At 58.4% G+C, this 17,247-nt stretch overlaps 6 protein-coding genes across 6 annotated transcripts; 2 read left to right on the top strand and 4 right to left on the bottom strand.

The window, feature by feature from the left end:
- Positions 1-928: 928 nt before the first annotated feature.
- Positions 929-2,161, bottom strand: THITE_2120098 (uncharacterized protein). Its single transcript, XM_003655832.1, has one exon. It carries the CDS (start codon positions 1,970-1,972, stop codon positions 1,040-1,042), a length of 933 nt encoding a protein of 310 aa, XP_003655880.1. The 5' UTR covers positions 1,973-2,161; the 3' UTR covers positions 929-1,039.
- A 2,676-nt stretch (positions 2,162-4,837) lies between these two features.
- Positions 4,838-7,664, top strand: THITE_2120096 (uncharacterized protein). Its single transcript, XM_003655831.1, has 3 exons — positions 4,838-5,781; positions 5,848-7,098; positions 7,211-7,664. Exons 1-3 carry the CDS (start codon positions 4,933-4,935, stop codon positions 7,637-7,639), a joined length of 2,529 nt encoding a protein of 842 aa, XP_003655879.1. The 5' UTR covers positions 4,838-4,932; the 3' UTR covers positions 7,640-7,664.
- A 129-nt stretch (positions 7,665-7,793) lies between these two features.
- On the bottom strand, positions 7,794-8,979 carry THITE_60465 (carbohydrate esterase family 1 protein). Its single transcript, XM_003655830.1, has 2 exons — positions 8,129-8,979; positions 7,794-8,043 (listed from the first exon to the last, which is right to left on the bottom strand). Exons 1-2 carry the CDS (start codon positions 8,927-8,929, stop codon positions 7,960-7,962), a joined length of 885 nt encoding a protein of 294 aa, XP_003655878.1. The 5' UTR covers positions 8,930-8,979; the 3' UTR covers positions 7,794-7,959.
- Positions 8,980-9,115: 136 nt separating this feature from the next.
- THITE_2171055 (uncharacterized protein) lies at positions 9,116-10,079 on the bottom strand. Its single transcript, XM_003655829.1, has 4 exons — positions 9,928-10,079; positions 9,693-9,841; positions 9,435-9,617; positions 9,116-9,369 (listed from the first exon to the last, which is right to left on the bottom strand). Exons 1-3 carry the CDS (start codon positions 10,015-10,017, stop codon positions 9,449-9,451), a joined length of 408 nt encoding a protein of 135 aa, XP_003655877.1. The 5' UTR covers positions 10,018-10,079; the 3' UTR covers positions 9,116-9,369; positions 9,435-9,448.
- A 483-nt stretch (positions 10,080-10,562) lies between these two features.
- On the top strand, positions 10,563-12,588 carry THITE_2155823 (uncharacterized protein). Its single transcript, XM_003655828.1, has 4 exons — positions 10,563-11,171; positions 11,258-11,544; positions 11,618-11,844; positions 11,933-12,588. The coding sequence occupies exons 1-4, from the start codon at positions 11,074-11,076 to the stop codon at positions 12,332-12,334; spliced, it is 1,014 nt and encodes a 337-aa protein (XP_003655876.1). The 5' UTR covers positions 10,563-11,073; the 3' UTR covers positions 12,335-12,588.
- Positions 12,589-12,887: 299 nt separating this feature from the next.
- Positions 12,888-15,234, bottom strand: THITE_2151546 (uncharacterized protein; the record flags this gene model as incomplete). The annotated part of the gene is made up of 4 exons (XM_003655827.1): positions 12,888-14,176; positions 14,249-14,319; positions 14,390-14,784; positions 14,856-15,234. 4 exons carry the CDS (start codon positions 15,232-15,234, stop codon positions 13,522-13,524), a joined length of 1,500 nt encoding a protein of 499 aa, XP_003655875.1. The 3' UTR covers positions 12,888-13,521.
- Positions 15,235-17,247: the final 2,013 nt, after the last annotated feature.

The raw sequence follows: 17,247 nt of genomic DNA, 5'->3' as shown, positions 1-17,247 counted from the left end.
CCGCAACTGGCTGAATAGGGCGCCCACCACCTACATTTAAATACATTTTGTTGTTGGCCATCGATATCGTGACACCAACGGCGATCATGGTTCGAATCGCGCAGTAGTTCTGCTGGAAAGCCGTCGTGATCACAACCACGAGTTTACCTGTGGAACGAATGAAGCGTGTGGGAGCCCGCAGGGAGGCCAACAGCTTGATTGAAAGTGATGATGCCGACGTCTCCAACTGAATCCCTGTCGACCTGTCCTCTCATGCTCCTATTATGGGCAGATGGAAACCAACAAGTCCACTCATGGTCTGCTGCACATGCCATCCTTCCTTTCCCTCAAGACTACTCGGTTGAAGAATCCATCCCAGTTGAAGATGTCAGAATCAGCCCGGCCCGGGGCCCCGGGCCGGCCCACCGAGATTAGGATCCACCAGCCTGATACCCAACTGCCGCCCAAGACTGGGCTCCTGATCAGGAGGCCTCTCCCACAATACAACATCTTCAACACCACCATTGATCCCAGTAGTGTGCCTTAGCCTGCATTGTGATAGCTTCGTCTTCCTGAGCCTGCGCAGCGGATCCAACAGAAGAATCCGTCATGTCGGCCGTGTATCGGAGCTCTGCAAGCTCGCCATGAATCACTTCCCTCGAATGCCGAATTTTCCCGAGTTTCTCCAGCATGGCGGCACACTGGGAATATATCGAGGGCGTTATCGAGTGCGAGCCTTCGTCGTACAGTGTTCTACAATTCATGTTGCGCGCGAGCCTTCTGGCTCTTCGCAGTTCGCGCTCCGCCGTGTCGATGCAATCTAACGCGCGAACCACCATTATTAGTTTTGTGACTGCGCAAAACCAGATATTGGGCCTTGCTTGACCGACCTTTCATTTGGGCCAGGCAGATATCCAGGTAAACTTGACGCATAAGCTCGGCATACTGTTGCACTTCTGGCAGCGAGCTGGGAGCAACCACCTTTGTCTTCTCAGGGGAGCAATCCTCTCTTGCGTCATCTGTATCGATTAACTTAGCATAAGTCCGATGTCGCGAAGGGTCAGAGAGAGAACGAGCCTGTAAAACGCGGTGCTCTAAACGTCTCGAGAATACGCTGGTCCCAGATCCGGCGAGGCCGTAATGCGAGAAGGTTGGCTGCCACCGGCAGCGCCCAGCGTCCACCAAAGAGGTCTGCAATGTCCATTGCCGCTAGATGTTCTTTGAAGCTTACGTCCCACGCATCTCCTGATTTCTGCTTAAATTCCGCGCGGAGTTCAAGAACAGGGCTGGCCAAAAGCGGTTCCCATGTTGGTTGCCAGTCGGCAAACTCCTTGAACCTCGGCTGCAAGTCATATAGCCCTCGGTCAATCATCGCTTGCGCTGAAACAATTCGGCACTTGCCCTCGATCTTGAGAGCGCCCTGCGACAGATATTCCCCAAAGTAGAGCAACCCTCCGCGATGTTCCCGCCGGAGAATCCCGAGATTATATAGCTGATCGTCGAATCTGCGAAACGCGTCGATGAGATCCAGATCCCGGAGGAACACGCCACGGGGGAAGAGGGTAGTGTCGACGATGCAAAGGAAAATATCCTCAAAGGCCGAGCCATCCCTTTCACTTGCGTGGCGGTTGAAGATGTAGACCAGTGCAAATAACAACGAGCTCGTCCAAGAAACGAAGTTGTCTTCGACGCCTTCCCACCACCTAAGATGCTGATTTAGCATGCTCGCCACCTCTTCCTCGTCCCTCGCAAAGATGTCCCGTCGTGCGTTTGGGTTGCCGTCGGCCGCATCCCTAGACCTGGCCCAGATTGGATCGGTCGCGCCGCGGGACATGGGGGTAAAAACTCGAAACAGGTAGCGGGGTACGTTCTTGAACGTAGCTCCGAGCCAGGAGTTCTCGTTGCTAGGTTTGAATAGAAGGCAGTCAGGGGGGTCGAGGTTGAGGGACCGTAGCCCCTCCGAGATGCCGTCGAGCGCCTGGTGAGTTTGCATCGGGAGAGCCAGGAGGATGGATCCGAGATGTGACCGTCTATCCGTTTGCCGGATGGGAGATGCCGCGGTTTGTGCCAAGCGGTGATGCGAAAAGAGAACAGCGCGCGAAGACGACTCCTTGAAAGGCCGGGAATTGTACTCGACCCTCCGGTGGCTGTCTGCCTCCGTAAGTGTGAAGCGAAGCTTTACGCCCTGGTAATTTACAGAAAAATTAACACTGTATAAACCGCGCTAAGTCATATGACTTGCGCCTCTCGACCAGTCCCCGCACAGATAACTCTGGAGGATTTCCTAGTAATACTAGACCCTACGGTGGCTATCTGCCTCTGTAAGTGTAAAGCGAAGCTTTACGCCCTGGTAATTTATAGAGAAATTGACACTGTACAAACTGCGCTAAGTCATATAACTTGGGCCTCTCGACCAGTCCCTGTATAGATAACTCTGGAGATTTGCCTGGTAATATGAAGCGAAGCTTAGCTTCGCTCCGTCAGTGTATACACTGTATGTATGTAACACTTTCCGGAGCTCATCTTTAAGCTAGGTTCGCTTCAATCAACGGTTTAACCCTGGCTTGTTTGTTAGTTTGGTTCTTGCCCCCACTTTTAACAGGGGCTTACAGCCAACCAAACTCGGCCTTTTTGCCCACCTATTCCTCATCACTCTCCAGAATCCAAGTTCGACTGAAGCACGATTGAAATAGATGAAGCGGTGTATTGAACGCCATTTCCCTACCAGACTAACTGGTCAGACACCGAAGGAAGCTATATTGTAGGCTGAGGCGATAGTGCCCTCTGACTTCCTGTTGCGGTTGGTCTCTTTCGTGCTAAGACGGCTTGGTAAGGTACCTTACCTTACCGGTGATTTAGAGCCCCTATCGTGATCCACCATAAGTACCACGCTAACGGAAAAGCCCAGGGGTCGACTGTAGTGTAGTGTGGTGTGGCGTATTGGGTCGAGTTCTCGCTGTGCTGTTGGCGGTGTGAAACGGGGTAATGTTGATACTGCAGGTTGGCCCGAGGCCGTTGCCGACCAGTCACTGCATTTCGGCTTCGACGTCCCGTCGTCTTGCGGTCGTACTTGACGTGGAGGAAAGTAGACTAGGACGAGCGCGAGCTAGCTTCATGGAGGGAGGTGGATGTAAAACGACCGCAACAGTGCTCCCGCGTCAGCATCGCGAAGTTCATGAAGGTGGCTACGGACGGGGAAGGAAATTCAAAACTGACTCATCTCCAAGTAGCGTAGCCGACGAGCCAACAAACACGCCACGGATGGACGGCTCCAGTGTCAGGCCGAGACCGTATATATGGCCAGAATCATGGCTAGGTAATACCAGCGGTAGCGGAAGGGGGCCTTGTCCCCCAGGACGACGTCTAGCCCGAGCACGACGTCTAGCGCAGGTTGTTGTTGGCTTGACAGGCGTCTCCGGAGCCAAAAACTTAGACGGCACGGGCCGCAATGAGCATGGAGCCGCTTGTGGCAGCGGCTGCTGGTTGCTGTTATTCTCTGCTCCCTCGTCCTGCCCGGAGTCACCTCGGTCGATGCCAGTCATCGTCACGGGGGAGGGGCTACGACGATGGCTAGCGTGTTTTTGCTGTTATCGTGGCCAGGATGCTTCTGCTCCTCTGGTGTGGACATGACGCGTGCGGTGTCAATGGCGACTATTGGGTTTCGAGGATGGAGGGCGGAAGTCACAGATATCGCCTTATAATTATACACCAAGCAAGGAGCCTGGCTCGAGTTGAGGAGCGCCCGTGGCGCCTGTATCGCCCGTTACGTACCTAGCCAGTTCAGCGACTCGAGACAAGGGGAGTGCCTCGGGCCCAAATTGAGGACTGCCCACTTCAACCCTAGGTAAGTTAGCCCGTTGGAACGAGGAACCTCCTCCAACAGCAGAAACAGCCCTCAAGGGATCCCTAATCACCGCTCGCTCGGAGCTCACGAGAGCGTACCAGGTCCATCGCAACGGCTCGACTCCAGGTTTGGTTCAGACCAGTTCCTTGGGTCAGTGATTGCCATCTTCCGGGAGCCCTCGCTCGCTACATTGGCTCGAAATGTTGGCCGCGATGAGACGAGGCTTCGGGTGGCTGGTCCGGACCGTGATGCCGAGATGGTCGAGATTCCTGAGCTCGCAGGGGGAGGCGACCAGTCACTACCTAACATCGCTGCACCTCCTCCGTGGTATGTACACCGATGAATGGGCCTATCCCGTCGTGTACTGCCGAATTACCATTGCCAGCAGGTGCCGCGCTAGGACTCATGATCCTGGAGTAGTAGGGGTACATGTGCAAGCATAAGTTGACTTCTCACGAGTACCTTATTTAAATGCACGTGTACTCGTCACAGAATGCTTGAACGGGGCTTGAGTGAGGTCATTCTGTGAAGAGAAAGTCGTGGGAAAGTGACTTCAAGGACAGGTTAGCGTACAGAACCCCACAATTTAAACTATCGTTAGCGTACCGAGGCGCGACACGTAACATTTGATTCCCCTCCAACCCCACGCTATTTTGGACACGACGAAAGCCGAAAAGGGGGAGAGGGTTGTAAGCTCTCTTCCACAGCATTCCGTACAGACCTGAGGTACCTTACCTACTTGATACCTTCCCGCCCGGCCCGAGCTGCGACCGAGTGCGTGCATGAACACGGCGGCCCGGAGCCGTTTCCTACCGACTCGCGGAACGGATCTGCGTCGCTCAAAACTGCAGCGCCTTGTCTCGGCGTTGCTGCAACACAGTTGAATTGCACCGTTCCTCGAAGCAGCGTGCCGTTCCATTGGGTGCGAGCAGTGTCAGTATCCATCGGACGGTGCACACGCTGCGAGCGAAAAATCGGTGCAGGAACCGGTGCAGGAGACGGCAGTGTGAAACGCGGAAGAGCGCTAGGCAATTAATCCGGAGGAAAACCCGCCGAACGGTACATTGCATACATAGCGGCCGGGGGCTGGTTGGCGCAACCGCTCGGTGATGGCGTCGGCGCATGCCGCGCTCCCTGCCCTCCCGCGAGCCGACAGCTTCGCCAGCCTCGCCCACGGCACGGGCCTCCAACCCCGACGACCGCTCTCGACGATCCCGACCCCTCCGTTGCTGGCCACCGAGACGCTGCAGAGCGCACGCCCCACCCGCTCCCCGCAGCCGGCCCCCGGAAGGACCTCCGAACTGGACCGCACCTCGGACCTGAGCGCCAAGGGCAAGACAATGTCGACCGGCACCCGCGCCTCGTCGCACCACAGTTCGCTGTCCGCCGGCGAACACCCGCGCTCCGATGCTGCCGTGCGCCGACCTCGCAGGCTGCGCTCGCAGTACCCGCGGGGCAGCGCCGAGATGCATGTCGAGTACATCCTGGTGGCGTCCTTCGATATCGACCGGGGCCCCGTCATGGAACACCAATACCCCGTTGCCATCACCGGCGACGAGCACATGCTTGCCGAGCTCATGTTGCCCGACCAGGCCCACGTCAGGAATCAGGACTGGACCATCTTCTTCCTGCACAAGGACACCACTCAAGAGGAGGAGGATGCCGAGCGTCGCGCAAGGGAAGAACGGCGGGCCCGGCGGAACAGGAAGCGCGATCGGGCCAAGGGCATAATACACGAGTCGGACGACGAAGACGAGGAAGGCGGTGGTCTAGGCGATGACGATGACGACTGGGACGACGACGTCTCGACCGACACGGAGCCCGAGATCGGCGAGGGCCCGCCGCTGGTCTACGTCCTCAACCTCGTAAACACAAAACAAGACAAAACGGTCAAGAGAGGCGCCGTGGTCAAGGCCATGGCCATCTGCACTCGGCATCCATTCTTGCATATATATAAGGCAAGCCTACTGCGCACCCCAATCTTGAAGCATATATGGCAGTGTCCCAGCTAACCTCGCCTGCAGCCCATATTATTACTGGCCTTGGAGGAGTACTTCAAAGCCCCGGTGCCGGAGACACTAGCGATGCTCTACAATGCCGTGAACGAGATGGACCTGTCCCTCATGCCGAAACTCAGCTTTTTAGAGCGGCATCTGCTGCAGTCGAGCGACAACAAGGATCTCTTTGTCGAAAAGTTCGAGCAGATGATCCAGGCGCGGATCGCCGAGGAAGCCGGAGCGGACGTCAACCGGCCGTTCGACGCCAGCAACGAGCCGCCCAAGCGACCCACCATCTTCCGATCGGGATCCAAAGCGCATGTGGAAGGGCACGCGGCATACGTGGTGCCCCGGGACACGCACGAGTTCGAAAGCAAGGTCATGTACAAGGGCATCCCCATTCCGGTCAAGGTTCCCGTGGCCGTCATGCCCGAGATCGTCGGCGACTTCTCCTTGATCAAGCTCATCCAGAACTTCTCCGACCCGCACAGCAAGACGCCCCAGACGTTCCCTCTGCACCCGCATCTCACAACAAACGGACCTAATACGCACCCCATCATCGTCCTCGTCAACGCGCTCCTGACGCAGAAGCGCATCGTCTTCTTGGGGCACAACATGCCATCGGGGGAGGTCGCCGAGGCCGTGCTCGCCGCCTGCGCGCTCGCATCGGGCGGCATCCTCCGGAGCTTCACCCGGTACGCCTTTCCGTACACAGATCTGACCAAGATCGACGACCTCCTGAAGGTGCCCGGGTTCATCGCGGGCGTCACCAACCCGACGTTCGAGCACCATCCGGAATGGTGGGATCTGCTTTGCGACCTGCCGACCGGGAAGATCAAGATCAGCAGCAAGATCGAGCCCGCCCCGATCACGGAGGGGCTCGTGTACTTCCAGCAGCAGAACCCGGCGTACGCGAACCTGGTGCACAACTCGTCGAGCAGCAGCGGCTCGTCGTCGTCCAACGACCTGACGGGCGACGTCGCGTTCATGGCGGACATCATGCGCAGCATCGCCACGCGGGCGGGCGAGCGCGTCATCCGGGCCAAGTGGCGGGCCTGGGTGCTCAAGTTCACGCGCATTGCCGCCGCGTTCGAGGAGAGCGTGTACGGCGCCAGCGCTCTCTACATCGGCAGCGACGAGCCCGAGGCCGACATCGCGGCCGCCCACGGGCACGGCTACGTCTGGGTGGACGAGGCGACCAAGGCACGCGAGCTAGCTGGCAATGTGACGCGGATCGAGGGGTGGCGGAACACGAGAAGCTACTACAGCTTCATCCAGGTATGCCCCCTGGCCTTTTTTTTTTTTTTTTTTTAAGCATTCCCAGCACAGTGGAAGAAAAAAAGAAGCAAAAGAAAAGAAAAAAGAAAGAAAAGAACTGACCTAGCCTCAGGACGTCGCCCGGCTCTACACAATCCGGCCGCTCAAGGGCCTGGACCTGGCGCACCTGCACGACCGGCTGCGGGCGCAGCGGCTCACGCCGGCGCAGAGCCGCGAGATCTACGACACGCTGGCGCGGTACGTGCGCTCGTACGACGAGATCTGCCTGCTGCTGAGCGTCGCGCCCGAGTCGCAGGCGGGGCTCTTCTACGTCGCCCTGGGCCTGTTCCACCGCGACCGCGAGGTGCGCTTCCGCACCGCCGACCTGCTCGAGCGCATCGCCGAGCACGAGGCCGGCCAGCACTGGTGGCGCGCCCTCAGCCGCTTCGAGAAGCTCGCGTACGCCCGCATCCGCCGCGAGGCCGACGCCGAGGCGCGCGCCCGGCTGGAGCGCGAGGACGCCGGCCGGTTCAGCCCCGTCGATCACAACCGGGTCAGTTGAAGGGCGGGTCGGGGGTTATGGTCTTTGGGGGGGGGGGGAGGAGAGGGAGAGGGAGGGTTGGATTGTTGGATACCATCATAAACCTGGCGTTGGTGGCTAGCTAATTGTGCCATTTCCTTTTACTCTGCATGGCAGAAGGCGGGACCGAGCAGTTGTTGGAATATCGATTTCCTAGACTTTGCCTGCCGTTTCACGTATCTGGTCGACAGCTACTTTCTATTTATTTTATAAAGAGACCGGTCGGAAGCATGTCATGTCAATGCCTCCTTGGGCTCCCCCCGCTCGACACGGCTGTCCTCTTCATACCCCGTGCACCTTTCCTACAACAAACCCAGGTGCTTCGCCGCGTGGTCGACGTGTTCGTCGCTGAAGGTGGCCATGAAGTAGTACGAGTGGTCGTAGCCCTGCCATAGTCAGCATCAGAGCGCGCAGCGCAGCCAGACAGGGAGATGAGGAGATGAAAGCGCAAACGAAAAAAGCTCAACCCACCTCCTGATACCGCACCGTCAACCCGGTCACGCCCGCCTCCTTGGCCGCCTTCTCAAAGTTCTCCGGCAGCAGCTGCCCCTGCTTATAGAAATTATCCGCCGTGCCCACGTCCACCAACGCCTTCAGATCCTTGCCCTTCCACCCCTTCACCAGCTCGGTCGCGTCGTGCCGCTTCCACTCCTCCTTATCCTCCTCCCCAAAGTACCCCGCAAACGCCTTCTGGCCCCACGGACAATTGACCGGGTTCGCGATGGGCGCGAACGCGCTAACACTCTTATACAACCCCTCGTTCTTGAGATACAGCGTCAGCGCGCCGTGCCCGCCCATGGAGTGGCCGGTAATCGACACGCGCGCGCCGTCGAGGTAGCGGCCGTACTCCGGGTCGCCGAACAGCGCGGCCGGCAGCTCGCGCGCCACGTAGCTCTCCATGCGGTAGCCCGCGCTCCAGGGCGCGCGCGTCGCGTCGACGTAGAAGCCCGCGCCCGCGCCGAAGTCCCACGACGCCGTCTCGCCGGGAAGGTTCAGCCCCCGCGGCGACGTGTCCGGGTACACCACCGCCAGGCCCACCTGCGACGCCCGGTGCTGGAAGAAGCCCTTCTCCGAGCAGTTCTCGGGCGTGCACGTCAGGCCGGACAGGTAGATCAGCACGGGCACTTTGGTTGGCGAGGTCGGGTTCGCGAGGGCTTGCGGCGGCAGGTAGAGGTTGACGGCCATCGGGGTGCCGGTTGTGGTGGATTGGTGGGAGAGTTTGAAGAGCTTGCCGCCGAAGGAGGCGATGGTGGCGTTGGTGGTGAAGGCCATCGTGAACGGCAGTGGACGGTTGTTGGGTGGTTGGGTGACGATGGCGAGCTGTTGGTGTTGTGTTGAGGGAAAGGGGTGTGGTGAGGCAGAGGTGTGTCGCAGTCAAAAGGGGTTTGGAGTGTTAACGAACGCAGAGAGCTGGACGTTTAATTATTTCCGAGCTGAATGCTTCTACCTTCTACCTAACCTGCAAGACATTCCTTGAGCTGCCAACTCCATCCCGCTTGCCTGAGCTACCCCGCCCACATCCCAATTGACTGCCGTCGTCGAAGAGGGCGGCTGCAACCCCACCTTTTACGCAGTATTGACTGCCGACGGCGGGGTAGAGGGAGGATAAGAAGATGGGCCCACAGCGCCATGCCGTCATCGCTGGGGCGACCGCTGAACCCCCCCTGGCCAACTCCGAACACCGATGCCAATGCCGAACGGGCGGAACAAGGCTACCTAGCTAGTGAGTTGCGCATCTCGTGGGAAACCTCAGAGCTTCCTAGGTCCCTGAACGTACTTTCAGGTAAGGCGTCACCTCCTCCAGGTCTCGGGCGTGGTCGTCTTGTTGCTGTGGCAGTCGAACGACGTGATATACTTGTTCCAGCCCGTCGCCGTCAAGTTGAACTTGTGCTCATAGTTGAACGACACGGCGCCCAGGGTGCAGCCCTCGGGCGACGTGCAGATGCCGCCGCACTCCATGCTATTTTTCGGGTTCACAATCAGCACCAACCCGTCTCATCATATCCGCTCCACACCTGCACCGGCAAGGACTCACAGGTAAGGGTAGCAGAAGAAGGCCTCCCCGTCGGGGGCGAAGGTGGCCGCGTTGTGGATCAGCGCTGGCGGCAGGTTGTAGCACGTCTCGAGCTTGTACACGCCATACTCGCAGTGGCCTTGCGCGTTTGGCTCGTTGCAGATGAGAATCTACCGGGACGTGAGTTGTAAGACCGGGTTCGGGGAATCAAAGACGGGAATGTAAGAATGTAAGAACTGGGTTGCTTGAAACTTACACCTCCGAGTTCCCGGCGCTCGACGGGCACGGGCGAGGCTTGCGCCAAGCCGGCTATTAAGACAGTGGAGAGGGCGGCTTTGAGGAACATGTTTGATGCTTGGCAGTGTTCTTCTGTACAGACGAATTCCCGCCCGGGCAACTTGAACCAGAACCCAGAATGGAAGGCACCTACCGAGGACACCAGAACTGGGCTTGATCAAGGCGAAGAGCTCATTGAAGCCGGATGCGCCTTCCTAACTTATATAGAACGAACGGGCAGCAAACACGCAGCAGATCGGATGATCAACGGGAAGGAGCCAATCCGTCTGACAGGCACATATTACATCATGGCTCGTGTTGTTGTTGGCGAGCAGACGGCCTCACTAAATGGACCATGTCAGCTGCCCAAGCCTGCCGATCATTCGACCCAGGATACGAGGCGAGGAACCCACCGACCGGGGTAAAAGGGAAGTTTATGGCGCCAGTGGGAAGGTCAGCACTGTCAGCATGGACATCACCACTGTCTGCCTAATACCTCGTGTTCGCCGATGGCCGGGTAACACGTCAGAGGGTGCCGACAGCTCACCGCCCTATATTTAAATGGTCCTGTCGTCGGCTGAACGGCACGGCCATCTCGTGTCTCCCAGAGGCTGAGGCCCATCCGCCCACGAATGCAGCCCTGTGCGCCTGTGCGGAGGATCGTGATGCATGCCCGCTTTCCCAGTGCTGTTTGTCAAGACCGGGGCCCTCAACGATCTTCCCCCGCTTTCCCAATCAGATTGCTTGTCTTATCCTTAGGGGTTCTTGACGACTGCCGATCACAGTTCCTGCACAACGAATACGGGCTGTTGTCTTGGCGTGAGCATGAATGGGCTGGAGACTTGCGCAGTTCCATCTGAAGCCTGTTCGGGTTGTTCGGGTTGCTGGTCCAACGGGCCTTGTTCAACCTGAGAGTGCCAGAGATTTCGAAGTTATTGGCCGAAGAGAAGGAGGGTTGAATCACACACGTGTTCACGTGCTCCCGCGAGTTCAAGACGCGCCGACATGCATCGCGCGTTCCTGCGAATGGACCAGCTTGACTATCGCGTCTATCGCACTTTGACTGAGATATCCCCACCCGTTCGATCCTCCGTTGACTGGGAAGGTTGAGCATGCCAGCGGCGCCATGACTACGGCGGCCCTCAACATCGGCCAGCGCCTGCGAGGGAGACTCGGGACGTACACACTCACCAGGCAGTTGTACGAGACGGTCTGGCTCGCCAGGTTGGTTGTCTCTCTTCACGCTCCCATTCACAAGCCCTTGTTCTGCTGCGCTGGCTACGGCGGCGTTTGACCGGCGTCCTCTCCAGTAACACCCAGCAAGAACCAGTCATCATCAAAGCCATCCGCCATGCGCGCTTGGAAAACGAGCGCCAGATCTTGAAGCGGTTCCCAGATGCCACCGTTCCATTCCGAGCTCTGATCGATGAAATTCAAGAGCCTCGGGACCCGCCCGCCCTCGTCCTCAAGCACTACGACTCCCATGTCGGTGAGGTCGCAGACAAGAAAGGACTTTCGGCACGTGAGATCAGGCATGTTGCACGGCGCGTTCTCGAAGCGCTACGCATCTTGCACGAGAATGGTTATGTACACACAGGTGCGTTCGAGAATCCGCAACTGCCATCCATGCCTCCCTGACCTTTTGCGGCTCATCTCTGACTGCGCCGCAGACGTGAAGCCTGACAACATCATGGTCAATCTCTCTCCCAGCGAGGGCGGCGACGGCAACATGCGCTTCAAGGATGCTTGTTTGGCTGACTTTGGGAACACTGTCTCTGTCGACAGTGAGTACGCCGTGAATGGCTACCCCCTTGGAACGCCGATCTTCCGGAGCCCCGAGACAACCTTAATCCTCCCATTTGGGCCCCCGGCCGATGTCTGGTCTTTTGGTGCCACTGTACGTTCCCGCGATGAAGTTGAACGCTCGGCCGATGACACCCGACACACCCCAGGAGCTGACGGTAGACCAACTTCTCTCATCACAGCTCATCTCCCTCCTCTATGGCGAAGGGTTCGATATCTTCCGCCCAGATGTACCTGTCGACCATGAGCTATATGTCGACAAGATCCTGACTCGCTTCCACCAGTTCTTTGGGCCGTACCCGAAGACATATCTGACCTTGCCGGGGATAAACGATGAAGTCCTCGAGCTGCTCATACACATCATCAGCACGTTCCCCCCCGAGCAGCGCAAGCCGTTCCAGCTGGCCTCGCGGACTGAGATCAGCCACCGGGACCGGGACTTCATCTGCAAGATCATGAAGCTGGATCCGCGGGACCGGCCGACGGTGCAGGAGCTACTGGACGATGACTGGTTCCAGGAAGAAGTTGAGGAACATGAACATGGGAATGAGCGAGAAGCGGCGGGTGGCTCGGAGACTACCTAGGCATCTAAGGTCGGGAGCCTCGAACATGAGGTGAGCAACAACCTCGTTCTCCGCATGGGCCTGGCATCTGTTCCGCTTTATTGCCAGAGCACCAGCGCTCATTTACTCTCCGCCTGCAGGGCGTCGGGTCCCCAGGCAGGGAGGGTTGGGAGTTTTTGCACTTCTCTGTCGTGGCACTCCCAGCAGTGGCCATACTTGTCGTGTTGTTCTAGAACACACTCAGTTAGCCTGAGATACCCGGACCCCCTTCTGTCACTTAGACCATCTTGCGTTGCAGGGAGCAATGCACTGTAGCAGTATCTCTTCACTAATCCTCGACTCTCCTCTAAATTGCATCACCTGTATAACGCATATAACTCGAATCCAGCTGAGGGGTTGATGACATTACAATTGGGACCTCGGATATCTATATGCCATTTCAGAAATGCTCCCGGCTACCGTAGTCCTTCTCTAAAGATAGTTTGTTAAAACATAATTTTTCTCACGAGGATAACTTGTAGAGATCATCTTGTAGCCATCAGTCCATCTTTCCAAACGCGATGTGCCGTGCAAGCAGGTTAATAAACGATGATTTCCGTTCTATGTGATACTCCCTATGGTATATGCACATGAAACATTAACTCAGCCATACCCATTACCCACCGCTCCTCTCCCACACATCAAATACCATCCAGAAAGTAGGAGCCCCCTGCTTCCCCCCGGGCACGATCCATACCAGTCTCCCGACCACCGGCCGGTGCCATTCCCAGTCCCGCGGCAGCACACCAGCTCCCCACGACTTCCGCTCCGCCGTGCGGCGCGGGGCTTGAGACAGTGACCGTGCCCGGCATGTTTTGCGCCTCCAACCCTTCCGTTATATGCTCCGTTGTGCAGTAAGCAAGCAACAAGTGATAACAACAGGAACCCAACCCAAGCGACTCCATGAACCGGAAGTAAAATGCATTTTTACCAAAGGGAGTGCGACATCGCCTGCTTGCCTGCTCGCTCGCTCGCTCGCTCGCTCGCTTTGCGGATGACAAACCCAACCAAACGCTCATCAGGCTGAGGGGGAGGGGGGACGTGTTGAATAGCCTCGCTCCCACTATTCATGCACCAAAGGTAAAAGCCAACCAATAAGAGAGAGAGAGATAGAGAAGTGAACGGATTCCCCGAGAATCGGGGAACGAAACTGAGGGAGGGAGGGCGGCTCAGATGAGCACGGCGGCGCCGAGCACACCCGCGACGACGAGCGCGACGGCCGGACCGAAGCGGCTCGCGCCAGCCGTGGCGATGGGCGGCGGGCCGGAGGTGGTGACGGTGCCGTTGGACGAGCCCGCGGGGTAGGTGTACGGCCAGCCCGAGGGGGCGGAGAAGGAAGAGGACGAGGACGAATCCGCGGACGAGTACGCAGATGAATACGAAGACGAATCCGCGGAGGACGAATCCGCCCCGCCGGCGGCGGCGGTGGTGGTCACGGTGGCCATGGTGGTCGCCATGCTGCTGTACATGCTGTACATGCCGTACTCGGTGGTGGTGACGGTGCTGTAGATGGTGTCGGTCTCGCAGGGGGTCTCGGACGACCCATAAACCGAGGTATAATCGGCCGACGACGAGTCCGCCGACGACATCATGTACGTTGTTTGATAGGGCGGCAGCGTGTACGAGGTCTCGACGATGACGGTCGTCGGCGGCAGCGTGCTCGACTCGTACACCGTGTCGACCGCCGACACGATCACCGTCGAGTAGCCCGTCACCGTCTCCTGGCTGGTCACGGGCACGGTGACGGTGACGGGCACGTGCGTGGTGACGGTCACGGGGATCCATGCGGTCACGGTGTGCACGTCGGTGTTGGTGACGGTGATGCTGGAAGGGGGCGGGTTAGTCTTTTTTCTGTTTTGGTAAGGAAGGCTAGGTACGGAGATGGATTGAGCTTACGTGTCGGTCTTGGTCACCTCTATGGTGGTATCCTTGGAGACGGTGGTGTAGGTGGTGACAGGGTAGCTGAGCTGTTCGGCGTGTCAGTGCCGTCCTGGAGAGGATGCGGGTTGGAGGAAAAAGAAAAAGAAGAAAACATACCGTCGTGTAGATGTCGGTGGTCTCATACTGAGTCGCCACAGACGTCGTGAAGATAGTCTGAGTCTGCTGCACCTTGGTGGTGATGGTCTCAACATCCGTCGACACCACGGTTTGTGTCTGGTGGACGGCGTTTGTGACGGTCGCAACCTCTGTCGACACCACGACTTGCGTCTGCTCGACCTCGTTTGTGACGGTTGCAAGCGCCGTTGACAACACGACTTGTGTCTGCTGGACCTCGCTTGTGACGGTCGCAACCGTCGTCGACAGCACGGTGTGTGTCTGCTGCACCTTGCTGACGATGGTCGACGTCGACGTCCAGGTGATCACGACCGTCGAGCCGCCGACAACTTTGGTCTCAGTGACGGGACACAACTCAGTCTTGGTGGTGTAGACGACTGCGAGCCACGTGTGAGCCAATGCAGGTCCGACATGACCGAGCTCCCACGGATGGGTCGAGCTTGCTTACCTTTCTCGGTCGTCTGGGTCACTGGCGGCGCCGTCCTGGTGACGACGACGGTGGTGGGGACCATCGTCTCGACCGTGCTGGTCGTGGTGTGCGTCGTGGTGTACGTGGAGCCGGACTGGGTGACGGTCTCGGTGACGGGGCAGACGGTGGTGTAGGTCACGATGACCTTGGTAGTCACCGTCTCGCAGTCGCAGTCCTCGTGGGGCTTGTCGTTGTTTCCACCGCTCCCATAGTTCCCGCCGGAGCTCCCGTAGTTGCCAGAGCTCCCATAGTTCCCGGAGTTCCCATACGTCCTCTCAACCAGTGCCCTCTCTCTGGCCGGGATGTTGGCAGCCCAGGCCGAGGCGGCCAAGGCAATGAGTGGAAAGGCGGCTTTCATGATATCCGGTCTGTGGGGGAGGTCTCTGTGGACAGCGACTAACTTGGAGGAGCGCAGGTCTAAGCTACGAGTGCAAACGAGCTGGCGGGACCTGTGATCTTCAGGCACGAGGCAGGCTTGGAGCGAGGGTCGTGGGGAACCTGAGCGAATGAGGTGGTTGGCGGCTGGCTGGATAAGCCAGGAAGCCAGGAAGCCAGAGCTGGAGGGAAGGAAGCTGCCTTGCGTGAAGATGAGGTAGAGAGACCGGACTGGAGCAGCAGAGCACCGCGGAGGTGAGAAGTTTATACACGACGACAGCCCCAGCGGTGGCAGACCACCCACCAGCACGGCGGGGGTTGAAGTGACATCGTGCTGTTGCTGTCCTGCTGCTGTCCAACTGCTAGCAGCTTGAGACAATCCCAGCTTGGGCTGCAGGGAGCCGGGCCATGGTGGGATGGCAGGATGGATGGACTTGGGAAAGTGGAGATCAACGAGGTCCAGACAGAAGGCCGGCGAGGATCGAGCCGGCCGCGCACAGCAGCTGTGCAGTTTCTGGGAATCGCGAGGCTGGTGTAGGCTACCTGTAGGCTACCTACCTAGGTTGCCGTTCGATACCTGGATCCATCATCTGGAGGGGATCCCGGGGTTGTGAGACCGTGAGCGGAAGCTGGCCACGACCGACCGAACGGCACCACGCATATGCCGCCCAACCGCATGCTCTGGTTGGCCTAGCCGCGGCCCATCGCTGGCCGTGGAAGACGGTGTCGAGGAGGCGGCGGACATAGCAGCTTACGGTGTCCGGATGCACTTGGGCAGGGAGGGAGCACCCAGGCAAAGTAGCAACGCTGGGGTGTTCCTGTCTCAAAGGCCAACCCCCTACCCCTACCCCCTCCAAACCTTAATCATGGCTGTCCTATATTGGGCGCTGGAAGAAGCCGCCCGCGACGGCGCAGCCGCAGTGAAAATGGATGGCAGTCTAAGTTCTGCGCCTTCTTGTTGTTTCATGTTTCAAGCTCCCGCTGAGGGCGGCGCAGGCGGTTGGGTCACTGGATGCAGAAATTGTTAACGTTTGCAGCTGCAGAGTGAGCTACGACGGTAACATTGCAATGTGCCGGGGGTAGAAGAACCGGTCCGCAGAAGCTTAATTGCCCGCCGGGGGAAAGCGAAATCAATTGGAAAACAACAGCATCTCTGCTGACGGGACTCATCAAACGGTGCTTGCTGTGTTGTGAGCTGGACATGCCAAGTCCAAATTGTTGTCGCCTCTCAGTGGAAAGACTGGGCGCTGTCTGCAACCCCTGAACAGCAACAACATCTGAGTGGTTGACAGATCCGCGGTCTGCGGGCAGCCCCGGTAGCTACCAGGTACCCTGTCAATGATGTCCCCCACTTGCAAGGCAATGACGCTACGGAGCATTCCGTTCGCTCAAGCGTGCCAAGCCCCTTCCCCCCTGTTGGCAGTTTGACGTGCCCGTTTCTGGCGACGAAGACGACGGCCGACCTCCTCCTTGGCCGGCCCGAACAACTGACCACTGGAACACAACAGTTGTTTTTAGGCATATCCGAATTGGTCATGGAAGCTTCAGCGAGCACCGCAGTCTCCGGTACACTGACAACGTTACTCCGTGTTGCAGCGGTCCTTCGTTTGGCCGGCTCGGTGACGGTTCATCCCTGGTCCTGTTCTTCGCCGTACCACCGATGACAACCTGCCGTATCCCAACCGGCGCGGATTGGCTGGCCAGCCAGTTAGTCCACTGATCGGCTGCATCTGTATGCACCGTGGCTAGCGAACCAAGCAGTCAGGCCCTCGCCGAAGAGCAAGTGGGCAACTTCCGCCGTGTCCAGGGAACTGCACTCTTCAACGGTGACGTTGGTTCAACAAACGTCCGACGCGTTTGCTTACGGGCACTCCCCGCGCCGGCTTGTATCGACAAACCACCTTGATCTGAGCGCTCGTCGAGGATGAGCGCTCATCGAGGAGCCGTGGGCGTCATGAGAACTCGGACGATGGACTACTCGGGCTGTCCATGGCCC

This window comes from Thermothielavioides terrestris, chromosome 4, assembly GCF_000226115.1.
Source record: "Thermothielavioides terrestris NRRL 8126 chromosome 4, complete sequence".
NCBI lineage: Eukaryota > Fungi > Ascomycota > Sordariomycetes > Sordariales > Chaetomiaceae > Thermothielavioides > Thermothielavioides terrestris.
Note: the sequence above shows the minus strand (reverse complement) of the source record. Positions and strands in the feature narration are given on the sequence as shown.

What these genes read in the sequence shown, in the direction of transcription:
- THITE_2155823 (XM_003655828.1), top strand. Translation starts at nt 11,074, where the DNA reads ATGACTACGGCGGCCCTCAACATCGGCCAGCGCCTGCGAGGGAGACTC. An exon ending in GAGACGGTCTGGCTCGCCAG is followed by an intron (nt 11,172 to 11,257) that starts GTTGGTTGTCTC and finishes CGTCCTCTCCAG; the next exon opens with TAACACCCAGCAAGAACCAG. An exon ending in GAATGGTTATGTACACACAG is followed by an intron (nt 11,545 to 11,617) that starts GTGCGTTCGAGA and finishes ACTGCGCCGCAG; the next exon opens with ACGTGAAGCCTGACAACATC.
- THITE_2171055 (XM_003655829.1), bottom strand. Translation starts at nt 10,017, where the DNA reads ATGTTCCTCAAAGCCGCCCTCTCCACTGTCTTAATAGCCGGCTTGGCG. An exon ending in AGCGCCGGGAACTCGGAGGT is followed by an intron (nt 9,842 to 9,927) that starts GTAAGTTTCAAG and finishes ACGTCCCGGTAG; the next exon opens with ATTCTCATCTGCAACGAGCC. An exon ending in TTCTTCTGCTACCCTTACCT is followed by an intron (nt 9,618 to 9,692) that starts GTGAGTCCTTGC and finishes CCCGAAAAATAG; the next exon opens with CATGGAGTGCGGCGGCATCT.
- THITE_60465 (XM_003655830.1), bottom strand. Translation starts at nt 8,929, where the DNA reads ATGGCCTTCACCACCAACGCCACCATCGCCTCCTTCGGCGGCAAGCTC. An exon ending in TGACGGTGCGGTATCAGGAG is followed by an intron (nt 8,044 to 8,128) that starts GTGGGTTGAGCT and finishes TGACTATGGCAG; the next exon opens with GGCTACGACCACTCGTACTA.
- THITE_2120096 (XM_003655831.1), top strand. Translation starts at nt 4,933, where the DNA reads ATGGCGTCGGCGCATGCCGCGCTCCCTGCCCTCCCGCGAGCCGACAGC. An exon ending in CATTCTTGCATATATATAAG is followed by an intron (nt 5,782 to 5,847) that starts GCAAGCCTACTG and finishes CCTCGCCTGCAG; the next exon opens with CCCATATTATTACTGGCCTT. An exon ending in GCTACTACAGCTTCATCCAG is followed by an intron (nt 7,099 to 7,210) that starts GTATGCCCCCTG and finishes ACCTAGCCTCAG; the next exon opens with GACGTCGCCCGGCTCTACAC.
- THITE_2120098 (XM_003655832.1), bottom strand. Translation starts at nt 1,972, where the DNA reads ATGCAAACTCACCAGGCGCTCGACGGCATCTCGGAGGGGCTACGGTCC.